Source organism: Triturus cristatus, chromosome 12, assembly GCF_964204655.1.
Source record: "Triturus cristatus chromosome 12, aTriCri1.1, whole genome shotgun sequence".
NCBI lineage: Eukaryota > Metazoa > Chordata > Amphibia > Caudata > Salamandridae > Triturus > Triturus cristatus.
In genome coordinates this window covers 605,402,611-605,427,625 of record NC_140595.1, presented here as the reverse complement: position 1 = coordinate 605,427,625, position 25,015 = coordinate 605,402,611, and the positions used below count along the sequence as shown (strand labels likewise).

Here is a 25,015-nt window from a genome sequence, read left to right as displayed (position 1 = left end):
TGTCCTTCGGCCTCGTCCCTCCTTTCTTCCGAAAGTGGTGACTCCATTTCATCTTGGGCAGTCTGTCACCTTGCCCACCTTCTTTCCGCCTCCGCATCCTTCCAAAGAGGAAGAGAGGCTCCACCGTCTGGACCCAAAACGTGCGCTCTCCTTTTACTTGGACCACACAAAGCAGTTCCGGGTGGACGACCAACTTTTCGTTGGATACGTGGGTGCTAAGAAGGGGAAAGCTGTGCACAAACGGACCATCTCTCGGTGGGTCGTTTTGTGCATCAAAATTTGTTATTCCTTGGCAAAAAAGGACCCTCCTGTTGGGCTGCGCGCCCATTCTACTCGGGCCACAGCGGCTACTACTGCTTTGGGACGGGGTGTCCCTTTGCAGGACATCTGTCAGGCGGCGACGTGGGCTTCACTACACACGTTTGCCAGGCATTACTGCCTTGACAGCCAAGTCCGGAGGGATGGCTTCTTTGGCCGTTCTGTCCTCCAGGACTTTCTGGTGTGATCTTGGTTCGCAGACCCACCACTGGGGATGGTATTGCTTGGGTATCTATTCTAAGGTGAGGAATCTAACTAACGTGTTTCTTTCAGATGAACAAGTTACTTACCTTCGGTAGCGATGTATCTGTAAGAAACATTAGTTAGTTAGATTCCTCACCGACCCACCCATCCTCCCCGTTCTGCGAACTGACATCTAGGGTTAAGGTTATCCTTTTCAGGCCCCTAGATTTTAATTTTGGCACCAGTGTCGGTCTTAGCATGGCTCTGCGTTCCTGGCGCGGAAGGCTATGTACAAGAACTGACGTCAGCGCGCGAGGGCGGCGTCTAAGTACTCCGACGTCATTCCAGCGCACGACGCCGACGACGGACGCGGAGCCGCAGACGACGCCTAGCGACGCGCAAGGGGTATTGCTGACGAAAAATCTTCCGGATCCAGTCTGACGCCTGGGGATATTCTAAGGTGAGGAATCTAACTAACTAATGTTTCTTACAGATACATCGTTACCGATAGTAAGTAACTTGTTCTTTACTCCTCTAGTGCAGCATTACGCTCCACCAACTTAATACTACTTTCCCCTGAGGCGGAAGCCGGGGGCGCTTGCTATCCCTTTCCCATACTTCTGTGCTTTGTGCCTTGTGCTTGTCGCTATTAATTTGTTTTAAAGTGTTTGTAACATTGTTGGACTTATAGCTCATGCATTTTCTGGGCACTGTGCTCGCTTGCTGATAGCTTGTTTTTAAAACGTGTACATATCTTAAACAGTGTGTTTTTACTCACCGCATTCCCAGCTTGGCCAGTCCCCTTTCCCCGACTGTCATCGACTTAGCCTATCTGTAACGCCGACGCCGGCTCGCAGAGGACAGTCGCCGCCATCTTAGGGGAAGGCAGGGTAGCGGTCCAGACCTTGGACGCCTCCCGCCCTCCCTCGTTACTTAAGGGATCACTTTTTGCCTGCCTTTAGACTTAATACTACTTTCCCCTGAGGCGGAAGCCGGGGACGCTTGCTATCCCTTTCCCATACTTCTGTGCTTTGTGCCTTGTGCTTGTCGCTATTAATTTGTTTTAAAGTGTTTGTAACATTGTTGGACTTATAGCTCATGCATTTTCTGGGCACTGTGCTCGCTTGCTGATAGCTTGTTTTAAAACGTGTACATATCTTAAACAGTGTGTTTTTACTCACCGCATTCCCAGCTTGGCCAGTCCCCTTTCCCCGACTGTCATCGACTTAGCCTATCTGTAACGCTGACGCCGGCTCGCAGAGGACAGTCGCCGCCATCTTAGGGGAAGGCAGGGTAGCGGTCCAGACCTTGGACGCCTCCCGCCCTCCCTCGTTACTTAAGGGATCACTTTTTGCCTGCCTTTAGACTTAATACTACTTTCCCCTGAGGCGGAAGCCGGCGGCGCTTGCCATCCCTTTCCCATACTTCTGTGCTTTGTGCCTTGTGCTTGTCGCTATTAATTTGTTTTAAACTGTTTGTAACATTGTTGGACTTATAGCTCATGCATTTTCTGGGCACTGTGCTCGCTTGCTGATAGCTTGTTTTTAAAACGTGTACATATCTTAAACAGTGTGTTTTAACTCACCGCATTCCCAGCTTGGCCAGTCCCCTTTCCCCGACTGTCATCGACTTAGCCTATCTGTAACGCCGACGCCGGCTCGCAGAGGACAGTCGCCGCCATCTTAGGGGAAGGCAGGGTAGCGGTCCAGACCTTGGACGCCTCCCGCCCTCCCTCGTTACTTAAGGGATCACTTTTTGCCTGCCTTTAGACTTAATACTACTTTCCCCTGAGGCGGAAGCCGGGGGCGCTTGCCATCCCTTTCCCATACTTCTGTGCCTTGTGCTTGTCGCTATTAATTTGTTTTAAAGTGTTTGTAACATTGTTGGACTTATAGCTCATGCATTTTCTGGGCACTGTGCTCGCTTGCTGATAGCTTGTTTTTAAAACGTGTACATATCTTAAACAGTGTGTTTTTACTCACCGCATTCCCAGCTTGGCCAGTCCCCTTTCCCCGACTGTCATCGACTTAGCCTATCTGTAACGCCGACGCCGGCTCGCAGAGGACAGTCGCCGCCATCTTAGGGGAAGGCAGGGTAGCGGTCCAGACCTTGGACGCCTCCCGCCCTCCTCTCTATGTACTTAAACAGACTGTCTTCTCGTCCGCGCATTGGGCGGGCGCGCCGCTGGCGCGCCGAAGGCAAGCCCGTCTGCGCCCGTCCGCGCCTGGCCCGTGCCTAGGGCCAGTCCTTCTGCTGGTTGTTCTGAAAACGGCCCTCTCTGCTGGTCCAGAGATCAGCTATTACAGATGCGTGTGAATACATGTATGCCGATCTACCCCTGCTACCCGGGTAAGCTGATGGGACACTCTTTTTCCTGCCCCCATTGTGAATTGGTTCTCCCCCCTGTGAGCAGACGCGCTCGCCCTCTCTCCTATCCGCACAAACGCCCCTCTCATTCCCTGACTTTGAGGGCGGGGTTGGTCAACTGCCGCTCTCTCCCCCGCCATGCTAGTGAGATCTGGACATCCCTGGAGACCCATGCTTGGGACATCCTGTTTCTCACTGAGTCCTGGTTAAAAGACACCTCTAAACCCGATATTCATTTAGCTGTCCCCTCTGGGTATCTCCTAATGGGCATTAACCGAGAGAGTGGCAAAGCCGGAGGAGGTCTTGCTATTATACTTAAATCCCATCTTCATTTGACGATCCGCAAACTCACGAACACTGGACTGATTGAAGCCTTATACTTCACCATTTCAGATTCAACAGCTGTTATTTCGGCTGGGATTTTAGTGTATAATCCCCCCAATGCCTCTGCCCTCTCCCTTACTTCGCTGACTCATCAGATAGCGGATCTCTCTCTCAAACATCCGTACTTTTTGGTGCTCGGTGATTTTAATTTACACGTTGATAACCCCTCCTGTCCCCAGGCTACTCAACTGTTAGATACCTTACTGGGTTTAAATCTGACCCAACTAGTCACTGGCGCGACGCATGTAGCAGGCCATACTCTTGATCTGATTTTCTCCAACCATCCTGCTATCATTGTTCATCCCTCCCTTCCTCTTACCTGGTCCGACCATCATTTTATCCCTTTTGACCTCATTCTTCCCTCGGTACCGGATCCAGTGGCGCCGGCCAGAGAATTTGGGAGAAAGTGGCATAAAATCACCTGCTCTGCTCTGGATCCATTTTTTCCATCTTCTCCTTCTGCTGCCATGTCTAATGATGTTGACGCTAGTGTGACTCAGTTCAACTCTGCTTTACTGAGTGCTATTGATGTTGTCGCTCCCATACTGCCTATTACTTCTGCTAGATCTCGTCCTTCTGCCCCGTGGTTCTCTTCGGCTCTACCTGAGGAAAAGAGTCATTGTAAAAAGCTAGAACGCAAATGGCGACTCTCCTATGATCCTGAGGCTAAATTTATTTATAAGTGTGCTTTAAAAAAGTTTTCAAAACTAAAAAAATCTACAATGAGAGAGTTTTTTGCTACACAAATTAAGAACTCTGATAACTTGTCTAAAACTTTGTTTAAGATTGTAAAGGACTTTGTCAATCCCCCTGCCTTGGTGCCCCAAAACTCCTCTAACCAGGCTTTATGTAATGGGCTGTCAGCATTTTTCCAGGATAAGATTGATAAGATCTCTACTTCTTTTCCTACTGCGCTGACTCCCATTAGCTCTTGTCCCAGAGACTCGGTAAGTCCGTCCCTGTTGGCTTTTAAAGAGCTCTCCACTGAGTCCGCACTTACCCTGCTTACTCAGTGTAAGTCTGGTTCTCCCCTAGATCCGGTTCCTGCCAAAATTATGGGTGATTTAGCCCCATTATTGGTTAAACCTCTGCTTTCTATTTGGAACATGTCTCTGGGCTCGGGCCAGTTTCCAACTGCTTGGAAGGGGGCCCTGTTAGTCCCCATCTTGAAGAAAGTTGACGCAGACCCAGCGCAATTTTGTAACTATTGCCCCATCTCCCTGCTTCCTAAACCGGCGAAAGTTCTAGAGAAGGCTGTGCAGTTACAATTAGCTGATTATCTAGAAACCAACTCATTGCTTCATGACTCACAGTCCGGATTTAGAACCGGCTTTAGCACTGAGACTGCCTTGTTGGAGGTCTCCGAGACGATTCAGGAGTCTGTAGATAGGGGCGAGGAGGCCATGCTGGTCTTACTCGACCTATCTGCAGCTTTCGATACGGTGTCTCACGCTATCTTACTGGATCGTCTGAGACAGATTGGGTTGGGCGGCTCCGCCTTATCTTGGATTGCCTCCTTTCTTACTGGTCGATCCCAGAAGGTTCTTCTTAAACCCTTCGAATCTGAGGGTAAACCCCTCCAATGCGGTGTGCCTTAGGGCTCCGCTCTTAGCCCTTTATTTTTTAATGTCTATCTTGCCCCCCTGGCTGATGTGGTAGAGTCTTGGGGGGTCCGTGTGGTCTCGTACGCTGATGATACTCAGCTTATGTTCTCTTTTAGAGATCACTCGGATTCCAGCTTTGTCAGTTTCCGCCATTGTCTTAGCAATATTTGTTCTTGGATGACTTCCAATCATCTTCGACTTAACACTGACAAGACGGAGGTCCTATTTTTTAATCTGAACACTATCCCTCCTGCTATTCTTTGGTGGCCAACTGAGCTTAACCCCCCTCCCATCCCTGTCCAATCTGCTCGTAATCTGGGCTTTCAATTTGATAACACTCTTTCTTGTAGAGCTCAGATTAATAAGGTCACCGCAGCCTGTTTCGGCAAACTGCGTATGATCAGAAAGATCTTTCCTTATCTGCCTTTGGAGGCCCGTAGAACAGCCATTCACGCGTTGATTACATCTCACTTGGACTATGCTAATAGCCTTTATGCCGGTGCCCCCTTGTATCTAATTGAACGCCTTCAGATCGTTCAGAACGCTGCGGCTAGGCTGATTGGCAACATTTCATACCGGCAGTCGATTGCGGCCTACCGTAAGAAGCTTCACTGGCTTCCCATCTCTCTTCGTATTCAGTTCAAGATGCTGATTATTGCTTTCCGGGCCCTTAATGGGTCTGGCCCGGATTCCTTGAGAAAGAGACTTGTTCTCTCTCAATCTGTCAGATCTTTGCGATCCAATTCTCTACGCCTTCTTACTGTTCCCCGCTTCCGCCGATCTAGAATGGGTGGTAGAGCATTTACAGTCATGACTGCTAAGCTCTGGAACACCTTACCCCTTGATCTGAGGTTCACTTTCTCTGAGACTCTTTTTCGTAAAAAATTAAAAACCTGGCTGTTCTCTAAACCTTAACTCCTCCTTTTCTTGTATGTAGTCTACAGCGCCGGGACACCCCCGTTGGAGGTAGCCGTGCGCTTTATAAGCTCCTTAAATAAATAAATAAATAAATAAATAAATAACCAACACGCTTTGCGCCCTAGGACACTTTCTTCATGCCTTGTAGGACTCTTTGGCACAATTTTTACCTTTGTTCCCAGAGGCCAACAAGGACGAGTTGACCCAGTTGATTTTTGATGGTCGGCAGGGGGTTAAGCTGCTCATCAGGTGTGGAATGGATTCCACCGATTCAATTGGTCGAGCCTTGGCGTCGGCTGTGGTATTGCGCCGACACACCTGGCTTCAGGCATCTGGATCTTCAGAAGCTGTCCAGACAACCTTGCTTGACATGCCATTTGATAGGGTTAATCTTTTTGGAGCCCCATTAGATGCAGCCTTACTTAGGTTTCGGGCTAGTCGGGGGGGTGCCAGACCCTTGGCTTGCCCCCATCCCATTTTCCCCCTTGTTATTAGAACGCAGTATGTGTGTTTTGTAGCGTCAGTCGCCAGATCAGTGTCTTTCCCCTGATCTCTGGTGCTGCTGGCTAGCCTCCTGTCTTGAGACCCTGAAAGAGTCTTACTCTACTAGCCGGTCGGGTTCTTTGGATGCGAATGTTATGTGAATCCTTTGTCATGCGATTCCTTTTAGCATATTGTGAGATGTGTGACATTGGCCCCTCGGGCTTATTGCCCTTTCTTCTGTCCCTGGGCTGTGGCTCAGGACTTGTTATCCTGTCCGGTTATTGCATTGGAAACCTTGTTTCATAGTTCAGTTCCTTTGGCAGCCTCTTATCTCCTCCTGGGGGTTCCATCACGTATCAATGGTACGCAGTTTTTGCTCTACACTCCCTTGGAGTTGTCTCCTCCTATCCTTTGATTGTTACATCGTTTTCCCTCTTTGACTGTTTGCACTTTGTGGACTTGGTCGCGCATGCCAGTGTTGCGTTATGGCACCTCTCCTGGCTAGAGGTAGGATTGGCAAGTTTCATGGAGACTTGTTGTCCCCAAGCTTGAGATTCGAGAGTGACGCCTTGCGCCTCTGGTGGTACAGGCCTCTTCAAGCCAGGGGCTTAAATTCCTCTGATATTGGGGAAAATACGTCATACCCCAGATATTGACCGTTCTTTCCGCTGTGATTACTCAGCATTTGATTGTAGAACAACATTGTTTTTCTTGTTTTCTTTCTGCCCCACACCGTGACCATTGTGTGACCTTCTTTCCTTCACCTCACGGTCGTTGCATGACCTGTTGTACTTGCCTCTTGGCCATTGTGTGATGTGGTCACCTTGCCTCATGGCTGTTTGGTCCTTATATTAACCTATGTTCTATATGTATATTATATTCCATGGTTGCCCGTCCGATGGGGATCGCTCCCTCGTCTGACTTGTGGGAGTTTTTCTTCTGAATATTCCGTTGGGTGATTCTGGAATACTTAGATATTAAACCTTGATGTGCATTTTGCAGCTGTATATCCTATTCTGTGTGTAATGCAAAACAAACAGGCTGTGACCTCGTAGCACTAAAAATACATAAGTCACTATTCTCTACTTCACCAACAAATATTTAATTCTGTGACTCTCTGTTTATACATAGACGTTTAAGGGGCATTAACTAATAGAGGTTTTATAATGTACTATATTGCATTTCCCACAGTAACAACTTATTAAATTTTATTATTTAAGCTGCGCACTATTTTATATGTTGCTACCTAACAGTAAAAAAGCAAAAAAAAACGTGCTGAATCTTTTGTATTTTTAGCCACACCGCTGAACCCACCCCCACACTCACTGATCCCGCCCCATCGCATGCAGCATCACAGTTCCCATACGTTTTTTAAAGCACTTCAACCTCTGTTTAAGAGTTGGTATTCTGAGGGCAGTAACTGGTGACACAGCCGGAAGTGCAGTGTTCCCAAAATTACTGCTACGGAGAGCAGCTTCCAAGGACAAGTTCATTTTTTCCTCAATTTTTTTCTACTTGGAGTGCTTTACTGCCATATTTTCAATGTAGTTTTATTTTCCTCTCAATAGTTCATTATTCATTTCATTTTCTCTCTTCTGTCACAACAGTTCTATGTGTCCAGTAGTTCACTATGGCATCCTATCATTTTCCAATGACTGATTTTCACCTCAGGACTTCATGTCTGTACTTTACCCCTTTATTCTTGTTTTGTCTTAAAATGTGAATTTCTAACTAACATAAACTACAAAATCGAACGGGGATAATTATTTCATATTAAAATACGGCTTATTTAGCCTACTGTTTGTCAATGGCTCTCCAGTGGTTATTTACAAACCCAGGAGCAGTTTAGTAAAACCCGCACTATCTTGTGCGTGCTCAAAATATTATAAACGTCGTTGACGGTGTCAAACCTAACAAATCATTGGTTTAGAGATATGCTTTTCAGGAGTGAGGAGACGGTGCATGGGGGGTGGGGAGGGGGGATGTTGGGGGTTTGCAGGGGTTGATTCTATATGTATCGCTTTTCAGATTCTCCTGTCTTAAATGAGTAAAATGGTCAAAGCCGATTTTTTTTGTATGGTACATGCGGCAGTTGTCTCTGGGATTCAGAGGTCTGCATTATATGTGTTATTTTGACGAATAAAATTTGTTATTAGAATAAAAAACCTAACAAATCATAAAACACAATTCAGTACAATGCATGTTCATTATTGACTCTGGATCGTATTCTTACCCAGAATCAGTGTGAAACCGAAAGAAAGTGCGCCCCTGATATTTCTGTGACTTGACTTTGTTATTTTGTGGACTGCCCCTTATTATAGTGCCGTACATAAACGCATTAACATTGACCATGCCTATAGCTCTCGGATTGCCGAGACCCACGGACTTTGTCAATGCTTGTTATAGCTATGCCTCTTCTCTACTGCCAGATGGGCTGCAGCGGATTCTGTGCAGCGGTGCAGCGTAGCCTGCAGGGTGCTGTGCTATACTTTAATAAGAGGTTTTCCGTTCTCTTTGTAGGGATGAAGAGGAGGCCCTGTATCAGAAGGTGTCGTCGGACCAGTGGATGGTGGAATGCCTGGTGGACCTTCTCTCGCACTGCAAAGAGAGCGGCCTTGCTGGAGACTTCTTCCTCTGCTGTCTCAAGGTACACACGTGACCCCTGTGACCCCTGTAACCCACGGGTCCCTGCTGGGAGCTCCCAGTCCAACCATTATCTTAAACAGGAAGTTCCATTCTAATGTAAGGGTTTTTTTTGGACCTTAATGGAAGGGGAGGTCTAATTCCATGACAACATTGTCAATGCTGAATCCTCCTGCGGGTTGTGGTCCTGGGATTCTCACTTACTGTTAAGAGCCTGCCTGGGGGGGGGGGGGGGCGGTTTATGGGTTCAGCCAACTGGATCCAGAGCACCATTCCCCTGCTGTGATGTGGAAGCTGCTGCTTGGTCTTCTGTAAATACTTTCACAAAACACTGGGGTGGAATTGTGTTAGGGATGATGTCAGACTTTGCAGATCCCATCTGTTGAATCATTTATCATTTTTCTGACGTTGTTGGTCACAGCATGTCTAGGGAAGAAATGTATGGTTTCACTTATAGTTGTAGGTCGCGGAGTCAGAGGCCGCTCTCCTCCAAAATCTTTGACATAAAATATGAGACACATTCACTTTTTGAACAAGACAGTGGTGTTAAATGGGAGTGAGGGTAAAACCGAGGAAAGAGACATTTGAAAAGCAGACAGCTTGTGGATAGATTTCATGGTTGATGGTTGATGGAAGAGGGGAAGGAAAGGAATGGAGCTTGCTAGGCTCCAAGGAAGGAAGGGGTTTAATCTCAGCCCTCTGCCATGGCTTCGAGTGGTGGTAAGAAGTGAGTGGCAGCCAGTTGCTACAGGATGCGTTTGTGTCTCATTTTCTTAAAGTAAAATAGTGATTGAGAGCTGAACAATGGTCACTGACAATCCCAGGCCCCCACAAATGTAGGGAGTATATTTCAAGAGGTTACACATCTGTGCTTAGTGGTCCGGAGATGGGGTTTCTGAGCTGTTGCACCCTCGGCGATGCTGCTCTGCTGCCATGAAGAAGCCAGGGTGAAGCTTGCAGAGTACAGCTTGGTTTCCAGCAGTAACTCCTAACTGCTGTGCTAACTCCTGAAGCGCATGAGGCTGTGGCACTGAGAGAAGCTGAGAAGTGATGCTGGGCAAGCGAATGGGCCACAATGAGGAGCTATGTAATGCCTGCATTTTCTATTGGTCTGAGGTGTGCTAGGACCTGGTTCACAGCTGTGCTCTGGCCTTATTACATTGCCAAGAACCGGTGGTTTTGTGCTGGCAGCCTAAAATATCTCTCATAGGGTTGCCCTTCAAAGATGACAAACCCAAGGAGGACACGAGCAAGGTTTCATCCCATCCATGCATTGGAGTAGCAATGGGGGATGATAGATGCACTATGTGCGATCCGAATGGGTTCCTATGTTTTCGGATCTCATATTGGTGACTCAGAACCAGGAACACTGAAAAGGCGACTCTTTCAAACACACTAGTGAATATTAGTTCGCAAAAGTGACTTTTTGTCAAGATTGTAACAGTTGGCAGCCCAGACAACCTAAGCACAGTGTGGTCATATTTATAATGCATCTTAAATCCAAATAAAAGATCTGGAAAATTAGGTACAGTCAGCTATTTGCGCAGAGTGCTTGTTCTCCTGATTGAGGAAATCTGTGTTCTGCAGTGTGACATTTCTTGAAATCAGTGGTTCTTCCTACTGACATAGCCACAAATTGACATGGCCAATACCTACATACTTCCAACTAGAGGACTTCGAGTAATTTAATGAGGGACGGTACAACTGGTGCCGCACTGCGAAGCTTGAAAACAGGAATTCTGTGAGCATTTAACAGAAAGTTTGCTGTGCGTATGGTAGACTGGAAGATGCTTCCCCTGCAGGACTTTTGTTCAACTACCCAGCTAAACAAACAAGCATTAGCAAAGCCAATACGTCTTGCTTTGTGGGTGGGCCTATTGGCTGTGCCAATGTTGTGCAGCACTGGCATTCAGCATTTTTTTGCTCATGCTGTAAAGCATTGGGTAAAATAAATAAAAGGTGCCATTACACAGTTTTTTGCTGCATCATTTCATAGGGACGTGCATGTAATGCTGAATGGACACGTATGTAGCACCACACCTGCATGCGCCTACGACTGGATGTGGGTAGCATTTATTTGTTTTATTTATCAATCTGAAATGGAACCATAAATTTTAAAAAATTAAATCTCACTAGTGCAAAAGCATTTCTTGTAAGGCAAAAGGGCCAGCAGCAATTTGCTGCCTGTCCCTCGAAAATAGTTACATTTTAAACAAGCATTTGCAATGCAAAAGGTCTCGGATTATAAAAGTTTGAGCTATTGGCATTGCTAATAATAATGCAACACCAGTAGCGCAAACATTCAGTAATGCGAGACCTATTGCATTGCAAACGTTTTTTGTTTGTTGCTTTTTTATATAGCGCGGCTTCACCCAAAGGCGTGCATTTATGTTGTATTGAGTTCAGTGCAATTATGTGGTATGTTATTATGTGGCACGGAGTGGTATTATGCGGAGTGTATTTATGTTGCATTAAGTAGAGAGTAATTATGTGACGTTGAATTATATAGTATTGAGTGGTATGTGGAGTGCATGTATGTTGCATTGATTACAGTAATTATGTGACGTGTAATTATGTGGTACTGAGTGGTATTATGTTGAGTGCAGTTATGTTGCATTGAGTAGAGTGTAAATATGTGGTGTGTAATTCTGTGGTACTGAGTGGTATTTTGTGGAGTGTATTTATGTTGCATTGAGTAGAGTGTAATTATGTGGATTGCAATTGTGTGGCACGGAGTGGTATCGGGGCGTATTTATGTTGCATTGAGTAGAGTGTAAATATGTGGTATGTAATTATGTGGCACTGAGTGGTATTATGTGGAGTGTATGTTGCATTTAGTAGAGTGTAATTATGTGGCGTGTTATTACGTGCCACAGAGTGGAGTGAGAGGGAAGAGGGATAAAGAGAGAGAGAGGGAGGGAGAGAAAGTGTCAAGAATTCCTGTCATGCGAGGGGAGGAAAACGGTAACCAGCGAAAACGGACTACAACTCCCAGGATGCTTAGCGGTTGAGAGGTTATGTAAACAGGAGAGCTGTTACATAACTCAAGGAAAACACACCCTTATGTAAACAGGAGAGCTGTTACATAACTCAAGGAAAACACGCCCTTATGTAAACAGGAGAGCTGTTACATAACTCAAGGAAAACACGCCCTATAAAGGGAGGAACCGGGAGGTACAACGCTGTCGGATATTGTGTTTACACCGACGTACCTGCTTAGTGAAGAGCAGTGTTCCGGAGTGGTGCTCCAGTAAGGCAAGAACGGAGGTAGGTCGAGTCGTTACTCCCTGGGCCGTGTCTTGCCCCATCGTCACCTGTGAAGGACCCGGAAGCTCTACCGGATAACCATTGAGCTTCGCTTTTTGACTCGGCTGAGTCAAAGCGCAGTGGCGCTTTTGCTGGTTGGAGTCGTAACTCCCAGCCCGACCAGAGATACAGGGACTGCCAGCTGTAACGCACACCAGGAGGTGTTTGCCGCGTTACAGACTCGGAAGTCCACAGGATCGATCGAGCGGCTGCTCTCGGTTCAGTCTTCTTTGCTTGTGATTGGGGTATCGGTGACGCATCACCAGGAGGTGACTCCGCGTCCCGGTGCAGTCTGAGGAAGAGGTTGAGCGGCTGCTCCCTTCAGGTAGAGACCCCGGCTGGGTGTTTCCCTGACTCCTCGATTCTCCCCAACACTCTTCGTGCCCCTCACAGCCTACCGATTGGCATTGTCGGCCATTTCATTTCTGCCCTCTGTTGGCATACGCCGGGATCGGCGTATATGCAGAGGACGGTTAGGACCATCCGTGCTGTGGGCTGGTAACGTACTTAGCCTGGAGGATTCCAGTGACTATAACCTTTGTTTATTCCTTGTATTATTTTTGCCTTCATTAAAATAACTAAACCTTCACAAGTGGTTGCGTTCTCATTATCGTGTCTGTTAAACGATCCTGAGACGTTCAGGGCGTTACAAAATATCCGACCTTAATAACACTAACTGTCTCCCGGTCGATAACAGACATGGCAACACTTGATGATGTGCTGGCTGCTTTAGCGACCGTGCAAATTGAATTGGCTGCCTCCAGGCAAGAAACAGCCGATGTAAAAGCCAGACTGGATGCTATCCAATTGGACCCGCTCACGCCCAGCACCTCCCTCACGAACCAGACCCCTGCGGTAGTAGTGGAAATGCCGGTAGCCGTCCCCTTGGCAACACCAGAGAGGTACAGTGGGGATCCTAACACAGTGCAGGTATTCCTCACACAAGTGGCGCTACATTTATCGTGCAAACCAAGGGCGTTCCCCACGAGTCAGGCTCGTGTGGCTTTCCTTATATCCTATTTGGCTGGAAACGCGGCACAATGGGCAGTACCTCTGGTGAGCAGGGACGACCCCATCTTATGTGATTGGGGTGCTTTTCGCGAGGAATTCCTGAAAGTCTTCGACAGAAGGGCTGACTCGTACACGGCGGACCGTGAAATGCTTGAGTTGAGACAGGGATCCAACGACCTGGTGCAGTATCTCAACGCGTTCCGAAGGCTGGTTGCGGAAACCAAGTGGCCTGTTGCTAAACAGACGGCGCTCTTCCATCACGGGCTGTGCGATGAGCTCAAGGACGCCGTGGCTCATATTGACCCACAACCCAAGACATGTGAGGGCCTTATCAACCTGGTATTACGGCTGGAACATAGGCTAAGTGAAAGAAAGGGGGATCATGGGAGAAAAGGAAAATCCCTTCCATCCTATGTGACAGTGGGAAGTCCTGAAACTTCCACCGCATCCAAGGGAGAACCCATGGACATCGGCGCAATACGAGCGAGCCTCACAGCCACGGAGAAAGAGTCACGCCGTAAACAAAGATTGTGCCTATATTGTGGCAAAAAAGGCCACTACGTACGTGAATGCCCTGCCAAACCGAAGACGTCACGTTATCGGGCCAACCGGTCGGTAACAGCCGTGGTGGACGTACCGGCGGAAAACTAGAGGACTCCCAGACCAAAGAAGGGGCATCTCGGAGTCACTCATCCATCCCTTCACTTTCCAACTCGGTCACTAAGGGACAACGACACCTGTTTCTCACGGTGCACGTGGGAGTGCATGACCAGTGGATACCCGTTGTGGCCATGGTGGATTCAGGGGCCACTGGCATGTTTATGGACCACAACGAGGCATGCAGGCTAGGGCTAGTGCTTCTTCCCAAAGCTGTACCCGAAGACGTCTATGCTGTAGACGGAAGGCGATTAGTGACGGGGCCCATCGGGCAGCACACGGGGGTCCTTCCGATGAGATGTGGGAGGAACCATTTGGAACAAATCGATTTTAACATCATCCGAGCGCCCCAATATGGCGTCATATTGGGATTGCCGTGGCTACAGAAACACAACCCCTCTGTGGATTGGCCAACACATCACATCGAACTGACGTCACCGTATTGCATCCTGCATTGTGGAATAAGAACGGAATCCCTTGACGCAGATGAGAGCGGGAGTCAGACGGTGGCTACAGCGGCAGAAAAAGATGTGGCTCTCCCCCAGGCTTATCACAGTTTTGAGGATGTATTTGATGAGGTGAAGGCGGAAGTGCTACCACCACATAGACAGTTTGACTGCCAGATCGACCTGGTGCCAGGGGCCAGCGTTCCCAGCGGCAGGCTGTATGCCCTGACGGAGCCTGAAAACGTGCATCTCCGGGGGTACCTGGATAAACTCCTCAAGCTAGGATTCATCCGCCCGTCCAAGTCTCCGGCCGCCTCGCCACTCTTCTTCATCCCGAAGGCTAATGGGGAGCTGAGAGCCTGTGTGGACTTTAGGGCATTGAATGCGATAACCGTAAAGAATCGGTACCCCTTGCCTCTCATCAGTGTACTTCTGGAACAGGTCAAGAAAGCTCGTATCTACACCAAGTTGGATTTGAAAGGGGCATACCATCTGGTGCGCATGAGGGACGGAGACGAGTGGAAGACCGCCTTTAAGACCAGGTTCGGCCTTTTTGAGTACCTCGTCATGCCGTTCGGTCTGTGCAACGCCCCGGCAGCCTTTCAGTACTTTTTGAATGAGGTATTCAGAGAGGAGTTGGATATCTACGTGGTCGTATATATCGACGACATCCTCATCTATTCGTCCAGTGTGGAGGAGCACGTACACCACGTCAAAGCTGTGCTCCAAAAGCTGAGGGAAAACATGCTGTTTTGTAAACTCAGCAAGTGTGACTTCCACGTCACATCCGTGGAATTCCTCGGAGTGATGCTGAGTCCAGAGGGACAGGAGATGGCAGAACGAAAGATCAAGGCGGTGAAAGAATGGCCCGTGCCCCAAAGCGTGAAGGACGTCCAAAGTTTCATTGGCTTCGCCAACTTTTACAGGCGGTTTATAGATGGATTATCAGGATTGGTGGCCCCAATCACACAGCTACTGAGGAAGTCCAAGGAGTTTGTCTGGTCACCTGAAGCGAACAAAGCCTTTGAGGCCCTGAAAAGCGCCTTTGGTAAGGCGCCGGTGTTGGCTCACCCCGATCCGGATCTCCCCTACGTGGTGGAAGCGGACGCATCGGATGTGGCGCTGGGGGCTATCTTGTCCCAACGCAACCACGACACAGGGGTGCTTCATCCCGTTGCGTACATGTCCCGCAAACTCAACGACGCCGAACGCAACTACCATATTGCGGAGAAGGAGCTTCTCGCAATCAAGGACGCCTTCACCGAATGGAGGCATTGGTTGATGGGGGCAAGACATGTGGTATCGGTGTACACGGACCATCGGAACCTACAGTTCATGACGGCCACAAGACACCTTTCTCCCAGACAGCTGCGGTGGATGATCTACTTTGCGGGGTTCAACTTCCGCATCACATATCGGCCGGGGACGGAAAACCGGAAGGCGGACGCCCTGTCCCGTCAATCTGCAGTTAAGGAACCATTGCCTGCAACCGAGCATTCCATCATTTCCCCGAGCATGGTATTGGGGGTTATCCAACCGGATACTTTCCTGAGGGGAATAAAGAGAGGGATCAGGTCATTCGCATGGCGGAGGTGGCTCCTCAGTCACAGAGAATGGCAGCTGAAGGACGGGATACCCCTGAAGGGCAGGTGCCTATTGATACCCACGCCTAGGCTAAGGAAACAAGCATTCATCTGGTGCCATGACTCTCCATGCGCAGGTCATTTGGGCTTTGAAAAAACGGTGGCTAGCATGGGACGGCATTTCTGGTGGCCAACCATGAGAGTGGATGTCAGGAGGTGGGGACAGGAGTGTCCTACGTGTGCTACCATGAAGGCCGACCATGGCCGAACCCAAGGGCTCTTACATCCACTTCCGACCCCGGATAGACCATGGGATAGCATATCACTGGACTTCGTGGTGGGCCTACCGGTAGACCAGGGGATGACGGCAATACTGGTGGTGGTGGATTACTTGACGAAAATGGGGCACTTCATCCCCTGCAAGAGAGTCCCTACGGCCGGGGAATTGGCGTCACTACTCCTAAAGAATGTGGTACGACTGCATGGATTACCTGGGGTGATCGTGTCGGACCGGGGGTCGCAGTTTACTGCGCAATTCTGGAAGACTTGGTGCACTGCGCTGCATGTTAAGACCGCCCTGTCCACCAGCTACCACCCTCAAACGGACGGCCAAACCGAGCGCCTGAACCAAACGCTCAAACAGTATCTGCGATGTTTTGTGGACCAGGGCAGGGAAGAATGGGTCGACTTGCTATGGGTTGCAGAGATAGCCTATAACAACGCCACTCACAGCTCCACACAGTCATCTCCGTTCTATAGCAACTATGGCCAACATCCCAGGTTCTTGCCATTTCTACATCCGTTCAGAGAGGACAGGATTCCCGCCACAGCGGACAGGGTGGCACACATAAAAGACACGTTGATGCGCTCAAGGGCTGTCCTAATAGAGGCCAAGAGAAGATACAAGGCTGCGGCAGACAGGAAGAGAAGGCCCGGGCCACTGTACCGCACTGGAGACTACGTCTGGATATCCACAAGAAACATGAGGTTTCGAAAGAACAGTGTGTTCCATCCCAAGTACATGGGCCCCTATCGAATTACCAAGTGTATGGGTCCCGTGAACGTGAAGGTGTGCTTGCCCCAGTCATTGCGGATACACCCTGTCTTTCATGTATCATTGCTCAAACCAGCACCCTCCAAGCCGTCTGGGACACCTAGGCCGGTATGCGTGGAGTCGGAGGTGGAGTATGAAGTGTCGGGCATACGGGCGTCCAAATGGCGCAGGGGGAAGCTGTGGTACCTGGTTGCGTGGAAAGGCTATGGCCCGGAGGAGCAGTCATGGGAACCGGCTGAAGGGGTTCATGCTCCGCGCTTGGTCTCCTTGTTCCATCGGCGTTTTCCTGCCAGCGCTGGACCCGTGGGGAGCCGCTGAGAGGGAGGATGTACTGTCAAGAATTCCTGTCATGCGAGGGGAGGAAAACGGTAACCAGCGAAAACGGACTACAACTCCCAGGATGCTTAGCGGTTGAGAGGTTATGTAAACAGGAGAGCGGTTACATAACTCAAGGAAAACACGCCCTTATGTAAACAGGAGAGCTGTTACATAACTCAAGGAAAACACGCCCTTATGTAAACAGGAGAGCTGTTACATAACTCAAGGAAAACACGCCCTATAAAGGGAGGAACCGGGAGGTACAACGCTGTCGGATATTGTGTTTACACCGACGTACCTGCTTAGTGAAGAGCAGTGTTCCGGAGTGGTGCTCCAGTAAGGCAAGAACGGAGGTAGGTCGAGTCGTTACTCCCTGGGCCGTGTCTTGCCCCATCGTCACCTGTGAAGGACCCGGAAGCTCTACCGGATAACCATTGAGCTTCGCTTTTTGACTCGGCTGAGTCAAAGCGCAGTGGCGCTTTTGCTGGTTGGAGTCGTAACTCCCAGCCCGACCAGAGATACAGGGACTGCCAGCTGTAACGCACACCAGGAGGTGTTTGCCGCGTTACAGACTCGGAAGTCCACAGGATCGATCGAGCGGCTGCTCTCGGTTCAGTCTTCTTTGCTTGTGATTGGGGTATCGGTGACGCATCACCAGGAGGTGACTCCGCGTCCCGGTGCAGTCTGAGGAAGAGGTTGAGCGGCTGCTCCCTTCAGGTAGAGACCCCGGCTGGGTGTTTCCCTGACTCCTCGATTCTCCCCAACACTCTTCGTGCCCCTCACAGCCTACCGATTGGCATTGTCGGCCATTTCATTTCTGCCCTCTGTTGGCATACGCCGGGATCGGCGTATATGCAGAGGACGGTTAGGACCATCCGTGCTGTGGGCTGGTAACGTACTTAGCCTGGAGGATTCCAGTGACTATAACCTTTGTTTATTCCTTGTATTATTTTTGCCTTCATTAAAATAACTAAACCTTCACAAGTGGTTGCGTTCTCATTATCGTGTCTGTTAAACGATCCTGAGACGTTCAGGGCGTTACAGAAAGAGAGCTAGAGAGAGAAAGGGAGAGAGAGAGGGTTAGAAAGAGTGAAAGAGAGAGAGGGAGAGAGAGAGAGAAAGAGAGAGGGAGAGAGATAGAAACAGGGGGAGAGAGGGAGGAGAGATAAAGAGAGAGCGGGAGGGAAAGAGAGAAAGAGGGAGGGAGAGAGAGACAGAGAAAGAGAAATAGATAGGAGAGAGTGAAAGAGTGAGAGAGAGAGCAAGAGAGGGTGGGAGAGACTGAGAAAGAGAGAGAGAGAGAAAGAGGAGAGAGATGGAGAGGGGGAGGAGAGAAAGATAGAGGGAGAGAGAGAAAGAAAGAGGGAGGGAGAGAGAGAGAGAAAAAGAGAGAGGAGAGAGAAAGGGAAAGAGTGAGAAAGAGAGAGAGGGGGAGAGAGAGCGGGAGGGATATCGGGGTGATCCCCACTTCAGAAATGAATAAAGTAAGGCCGTGAGAAATGTGGGGCAGAGGGGTCATTATGTCACAATCCTCACACTGTGTTTCAGGTCTCTTGTGCTGTGATATTTAGTCAGAACTGCAGTTAAAAATGTTATGCTACAACTCCTGCTTTGTAAAATTAGGATAAGAGCAAACTTGGCACCTCGCTGCTGCCCGAAGTATCATCGTTTTGAGTTTAACAAGGGTCAGAAAGTACTTGAGACAAGAGAAGCTGTTTAAATGCAGACAAACACAGATGAGCCACAGCTCCTAACAGCCTTCCAGCAGCCTTTGAGTGCTATGTACCTGGGATCAGACTGGTCGCTCTCGTCTGGCCCAAAGTAACCGACTGCAAACTGAGTGAAATGTTGACATTAATATGGATACACTAACAGACATGTTCCAGTCAGGAAGGCTTTAGAGACGAGTACCTCATTTAAATAAACCTGTTCAAATCGGCGAGAGTTTAGAGAAGAGTGCGATTCTTTGTAAATATTACTGGGAACAATTAAACTGCATTTCCTGGGATGTTAACGCTACCTTCAGCAAGGCAAAAAGAGCCTTTCAAACATGCAAGCATGAAAGGGAAGGAGATGCAGAGTGCCGGGCAGTTTGTTACGTAAGGGGTCACTTTGGGGGAAAGACTGTAACTACTGTGATAATACCAAGCCAAGCCACCCGTGACGCTGGGCCATGAAGAGCCGAAAAACCCCACCGCTTTATTACAAGCGCGCTGAGCTACAAATCCGAGCCGCCAAGGGAGGGGGTGGCAAATGGTGATCACATTTGCGGCCGCTTTGATGTTCTCAGTGGCCGCGCGGCTCACTGAGAACATCAAAGCGGCCGCAAATGTGATCACACAGGCTGACCAATGGTGCGCGCGCCCGGCGCACATGCACTGTATTTGGGGCCTGAAAAGCACTAGTCTGCACTTCCAAATCCCTGTTTACAAAAGCTCTCGCCAGAGCAGCGCTAAAGCGCTGGCTCAGGCGAGACATAAAAATGACCACAGGTGTGGGTGGGGTAACGGAGAAGTGTATGCTGCGGGGGTAACAGGGAGTCGGCAAGGAAACTAAAATCAAACTAAAGCAGCGTGGGGAGTAGGGGAAAAGTGGGACACAAGAAAGCAACACAGGGATGAGGAAGAACCAAACGAGGGAAAGAACAATACTGAGCGTTGGCGAGTTTGGCAGGGGAGAAGCACACAAGGAAGAGAGAGCAGTGTACACGAGGGAGCGAGCAGCACAGTGCGAGGGGCAGCGAGTGTTTGTGGGAGAGGAGAAGCACATGAGGGAGAGAGCTAGAGAGCACATGCACTCTTATGGCGTGCTTAACCAAAAAGAAATAAAGTAGCTCCCTAAAAGTGAGCAGTAGAAGGGTACAAGTCAGCCAGTCAAAAGAATGATATAGCCTATAGTTCACAGGAGCGACGAACACAAGAAAAAGGCAAGCAAACAAATGAGAAGTAAGCAAATGAGGGACAATAAAGCCAACCTGTGGTAAGCAGTAGGTGTAATCTAAGACTTCTGTAAGTTCTTGTTAAACCCACAGCATGTCTTCCACAACCAGACTTCTTGCACTGTCTGGTAGACTCGACTTAACACTTCAGTGCACTAAACAAGCATTGGCAAATCCAAAAGTTCAGACCGTGTCATGCTGGGGTGATTTTTTTTGTATTTTCTTTTTTTTTTAGAGTTTTAAATGCGCGTACTAGACCTGAGAAATCAGGTATCAGAGCGCTTTACACGAGCACCATTTTCGTTACAGATGGACACATTCATTTTTGTTAGGCACGGGCGATTAAGTGATTTGCCCAGAATCGCAGGATGATGAGCGTCAATGCCGAGGTTCGAACCCGGTTCCCCAGCATCGACGTCGACCGCTCTAGCCGTAAGGCTACATCCTCTTCCCCAGAGAGCTACTTTTTTTTGCAAGCATGTGCTACAAAAAGAAAAAGAAAATATGCAGTTCATCTCAATCTGTCAGCCTTATGCTACCAATAAAACCTTTACATTTAAAAAGCATTTGCCAATAAAACATTTTTATTACTGATATTTTTAAACCAAAAGCCTTTCAGTTGTGGACTGCTTTTTACTTTTGGTATTTATCAAAAATATCCACCTGATCAAGCACTCAAATTGCAAGCACCCAAAGTGTTACAATGTCACGAAACATTTCTAAACTTTATAAAGGAGTACATGCAAAATAAATAGCCAGTATTCAAAGTTAATATAAAAATAAAGTGCACTTTGAACCAGCTTTGCAGTTAAAAAGAAGTGAACCATTTTTGTCGGATGTGAAAAAAGTGCACAGGCTTTGTGCAGTCACCCAAAGTGAAGGGAGCCAATGGATAAAGGGGCTGACTCCTTCCTGTATGCTTCGGTGAGCGGAAGCAAAATGTGAATGACATTTTAACAGACCTATGAATGAAGTTTGCTCACCAAAACCTCCTTTGTGTACGTATACTATGCATATACCACGCATATACAAAGCAGTGGCCCCTGGTACAGAACAGGGGTGGCGGGGAAAAAAATTAACATTTAACTTACCTCTGCATGGCTGCCATCTCTCTTTTGTCATCCCTCCCCCGCTTCTCTTCTGGGAAGCAGGAAGCACAGAGGCTCCCCAAAGTAGATTACAATGCTGCTGTCACCAGCATACAATATCAAAAAGGAGGAGGGACTAGGAGCAATTAGAAAAAGGTCCTGAACCATAGCTCCTAAAAGACATACATTGTTCCAATGGATGGTTACAGTTCCTATAATGTAAGAGAGAAGTGACAGCCTGCAGGTAAGCTGTAGATAGAAGGGAATGTCTCCAAAGGTAGGGTGAGTGTGCAGAGTGAGGAGGGGGTACTCCTTGTGGTGGTACTGTGTGCCCTCACACACCCTCGCGGATGTATAGCATCATCATTGGGCACAGTTGCTCCTCGTGGGGGTGGCGCTGCAGTCCCTCACGGGCCCTTGGTTAGGGGCTCTCTGGTGGAGTTCTTTTAAGGAGTTGCCGCATTTGTGAGTGAGGGTGTGTGGGTAGATATGTGCTAGTGAGTGCAAGATTAAAAATGAAACAGGGACCTAAAATATTTTAATCATGAGTTCCCTGGTCCAAGCTAAAAAAATATACTCGGGGATGGAGATGCACTGTAGTGCTGTTTAGAGAGGGGAATCAAGACCAAATAAAAATCCCACTTCTCTCGACCCGATTGGTGTATTAACAAAGGTGATTTAATGAGAGGTCAACATGTTTCGCGCTGTAAGATAGTCCCTAATGGATCCCAGAGCGCTTCGTCAGGACCGGAAAAAGTGTGTTAGAAGATGGGTTTCGGGTAAAGACTGCCCGTAATCCCATTCGTTACCTAGGTCTGGTATGCTTGACAGTTAGTGTCCAGAATCCGTTTTTATACGTCAATCCTGTTCACAGCCTAAAAAGGGAGACAAAAGGGAGAGACAAAAAGAAGGGGGGAGGGGGGGGAGGAAGGGGGGGGTGATAACTTAATAAAGATATATGGTCTATATATCTCATTTATGGGGAGACACTAGTGCACGGCATGTGCTATGGTGCCTCATGCATGAAAAGGACATCAACCGGTGTTGTGTCTGAAGTGATCATGTTAGGATGGTCAACCAAGGTGCTGGGATGATGCCCACCAAGGCTGGGTTAACATAGTGATGGTCGTGAGCTCACTGGGCACCAAACTGTCCAGAGTCCAGGTATAGGTAGTATGCAGGGTGTGAGATTAGTCGTCGTTACCTCGATGGTGCCCGCTCAGGGAGGTGGCGTGAATGAGGGTCCATGTGCGGTATCAACGTGAGGATGCTGTGATAGTCATGCCTCGTGTCGACATGGGAATAGAGGGGTGAATGACTAGATAAAACAAAGGTGGCACGGAGTGTTATTGTGATCATGCCTCGAGAAAACCAGAGTGATTCGGCGAGGCGTGGATAACACCGTATGCATATCTCGGTGTCAAAGAGCAGGCAGACGCATGATTAAACATCAATACAGTATACAAAGCTACATTAATAGATCGCCAGCCTACCCTCTCCTCCTAGATGATGGGCTCCGTCAGCAATGGCGCGGAGTAAGGCTAGAAAACAAATGCGAGATAGGCCTACGATAAAAGGCAATGGTAATGGGGACGGTGCTCAAGGGTCCTCAGAAAAAGGGGGAAGGAGGTACTTACATATCTGTACGCCTTACGTCGCGGGGAAACCTACCCGTGCGGTTGCACTGCCGGTTACATGGTTGATGCGACTGCGGACTCGTTAAGTAGTGGAAACGGTGATGCAGCGGGCCCTGTGTAATGACGTTGCGTCGATGCGACCGGAGGTAAGGGGCGGAAGTAGCCGGATGGATGTGTGGCTGTCGTGGCCATCTTAGAGTGGAGTGAAGAGAACGGGAATAAGCCGGAGGTCTACGGGAGTGATATGGGCAGTGCGCCCGTGACCAATTGAAATCACGGGCAGGGGACTATGTTAATAGTCACTAAAAATAAGGACGTTGCGAAAATATATATATATACATCATCGATAGTGTCATGGTCGGTGTGTACTCTTTTTTACAAAAGTACATCGTCTTGAACACAAGGATCAACATGGTACATGAGGGTGGGTCTGGGGTGGAGGCACGGACACAGTACCAATATCTAAAAATACAGAGAGATCCTCACAGGGGATCTGTCTATTATGTCACCGGGTATGCATCTCAAGTGACGTGATGTCACAGTGTCAATGTGGTAAATACTGCCCCTCTGTTTATTGCCGTCTAATCAGAGCTCAGATCACAGCATTTTAAAACAAGATAAACAGAAATGTAATGATGTCTCCTGCCCAAGGGTGGAAGAGATGGTTATGTGGTACACTCAATTTAAATGACACAGGCGGGGATAAGGGTGAAGTAGTACATAAAGACGATTGTGCAGAGGCTGTAAGAAATTCATAGTTAGTATAACTGGGGATACTTAGCAACCTTGACCTCATCTAACAGATTGTAAACTTTGTTACTCAGGATTGGAGATATTGCCGGTGACTAGTATCTCTAACACACATGTGGAGGTCTGAGCAGTTGATGTAACTGGTGTCCTGGATACAAAACTCTCTGCTTACGATAGGGAATATTACTATCAAGCAACCTCATGGTATGTAGTTATCTGGATAGTTCAACCCAGGGAATATCTTCATTGAGTCCCCTTTTATTGCTTTGCAATTTGAACACCCATCGTTGTTCCTGTCTAAACAGTGTGGATGGTGACCAATGTGGATTGGATTCGATTATGGTCCATCGTAAGCTATCGGGGGAGTGATTCATTTCCAAGAAATGGCTTTGTAGTCTTGTCGCTGTGCGCTTGCACCGGATTGTACTTTTATGTTCCCCAATTCGAGTTTTGACTGTTCTTGTGGTCATCCCAATGTATCGTGATCCGCAGGGGCAGGTGATCATGTACACACAATTTTTTGTGTTGCAGTTGGTGTGGCGTAACTGTTTCCATGGTCTTGATAACCCTAGATCAAGTTCCTTGGTACTGCTTGTCAGTGGGCATGCTGTACATGACCCGCATGGGTAATGACCCATAACCGGGGGAAGGTTCCATAGTGTTGGTTGCGTTTTTGTGATGTTCTTGGGACGTGTGTGCACTAACATGTTCCTCAGATTTTGTGTTCTCTTAAAGGCGAAGAGAGGTTTAGGTCCTGGTTGGAAATCCCCCATCTCAAGGATCTTCCAATGTTTCTTGATTATCCTTTGGACTTTGTTCGAGTTTGGGGTGAAGGATGTTACACATGTTAATATGTCTGAGGTGCTTTTTTCTTTGATTTCTAGTAGAGCCCCTCTGTGATTATTTCTTGCTCTTTTGTGTGCCTGCTTCACAATTCTCTTTGGATATTCTCTCCTTATCAGATTTTCTGTTAAGGAGTCCGCCTCCTTCTCAAATTCTTTGATGGTATTGCAATTACGGCGTAGGCGGAGGAATTGTCCAACCGGTAAATTGTTTCTTAGAGATTTCGGATGGTGACTTTGGAATAGGAGGAGGCTGTTCCTATCCGTGGGCTTCTTGTAGTTGTGGTCATCAGGCACCCTTCTTTTAAAGATATCAACAGGTCAAGGAATGGAATTGATTCAGATGACAGTGTGCCCACAAATTGTAGGTATGGGTTTAGAGTATTGATCCACATGAAGAATGTCCGGCACGTTTCTTCATCCCCTTTCCAGAAGATGATAATGTCATCAATGTACCTACGCCATAACAAGATGTTGTTAGTATA

General features: G+C 48.2%; 1 protein-coding gene across 2 annotated transcripts in view; it reads left to right on the top strand.

Moving 5' to 3' along the window:
* TANGO6 (transport and golgi organization 6 homolog) overlaps positions 1-25,015 on the top strand; it is a 753,370-nt gene that overhangs the window by 255,123 nt on the left and 473,232 nt on the right. For both annotated transcript variants that reach the window (XM_085637713.1, XM_085637712.1), the window contains exon 10: positions 8,778-8,904. In XM_085637713.1, coding sequence (XP_085493839.1) covers positions 8,778-8,904 — 127 coding nt within the window. The remainder of the gene's footprint in view (positions 1-8,777; positions 8,905-25,015) is intronic.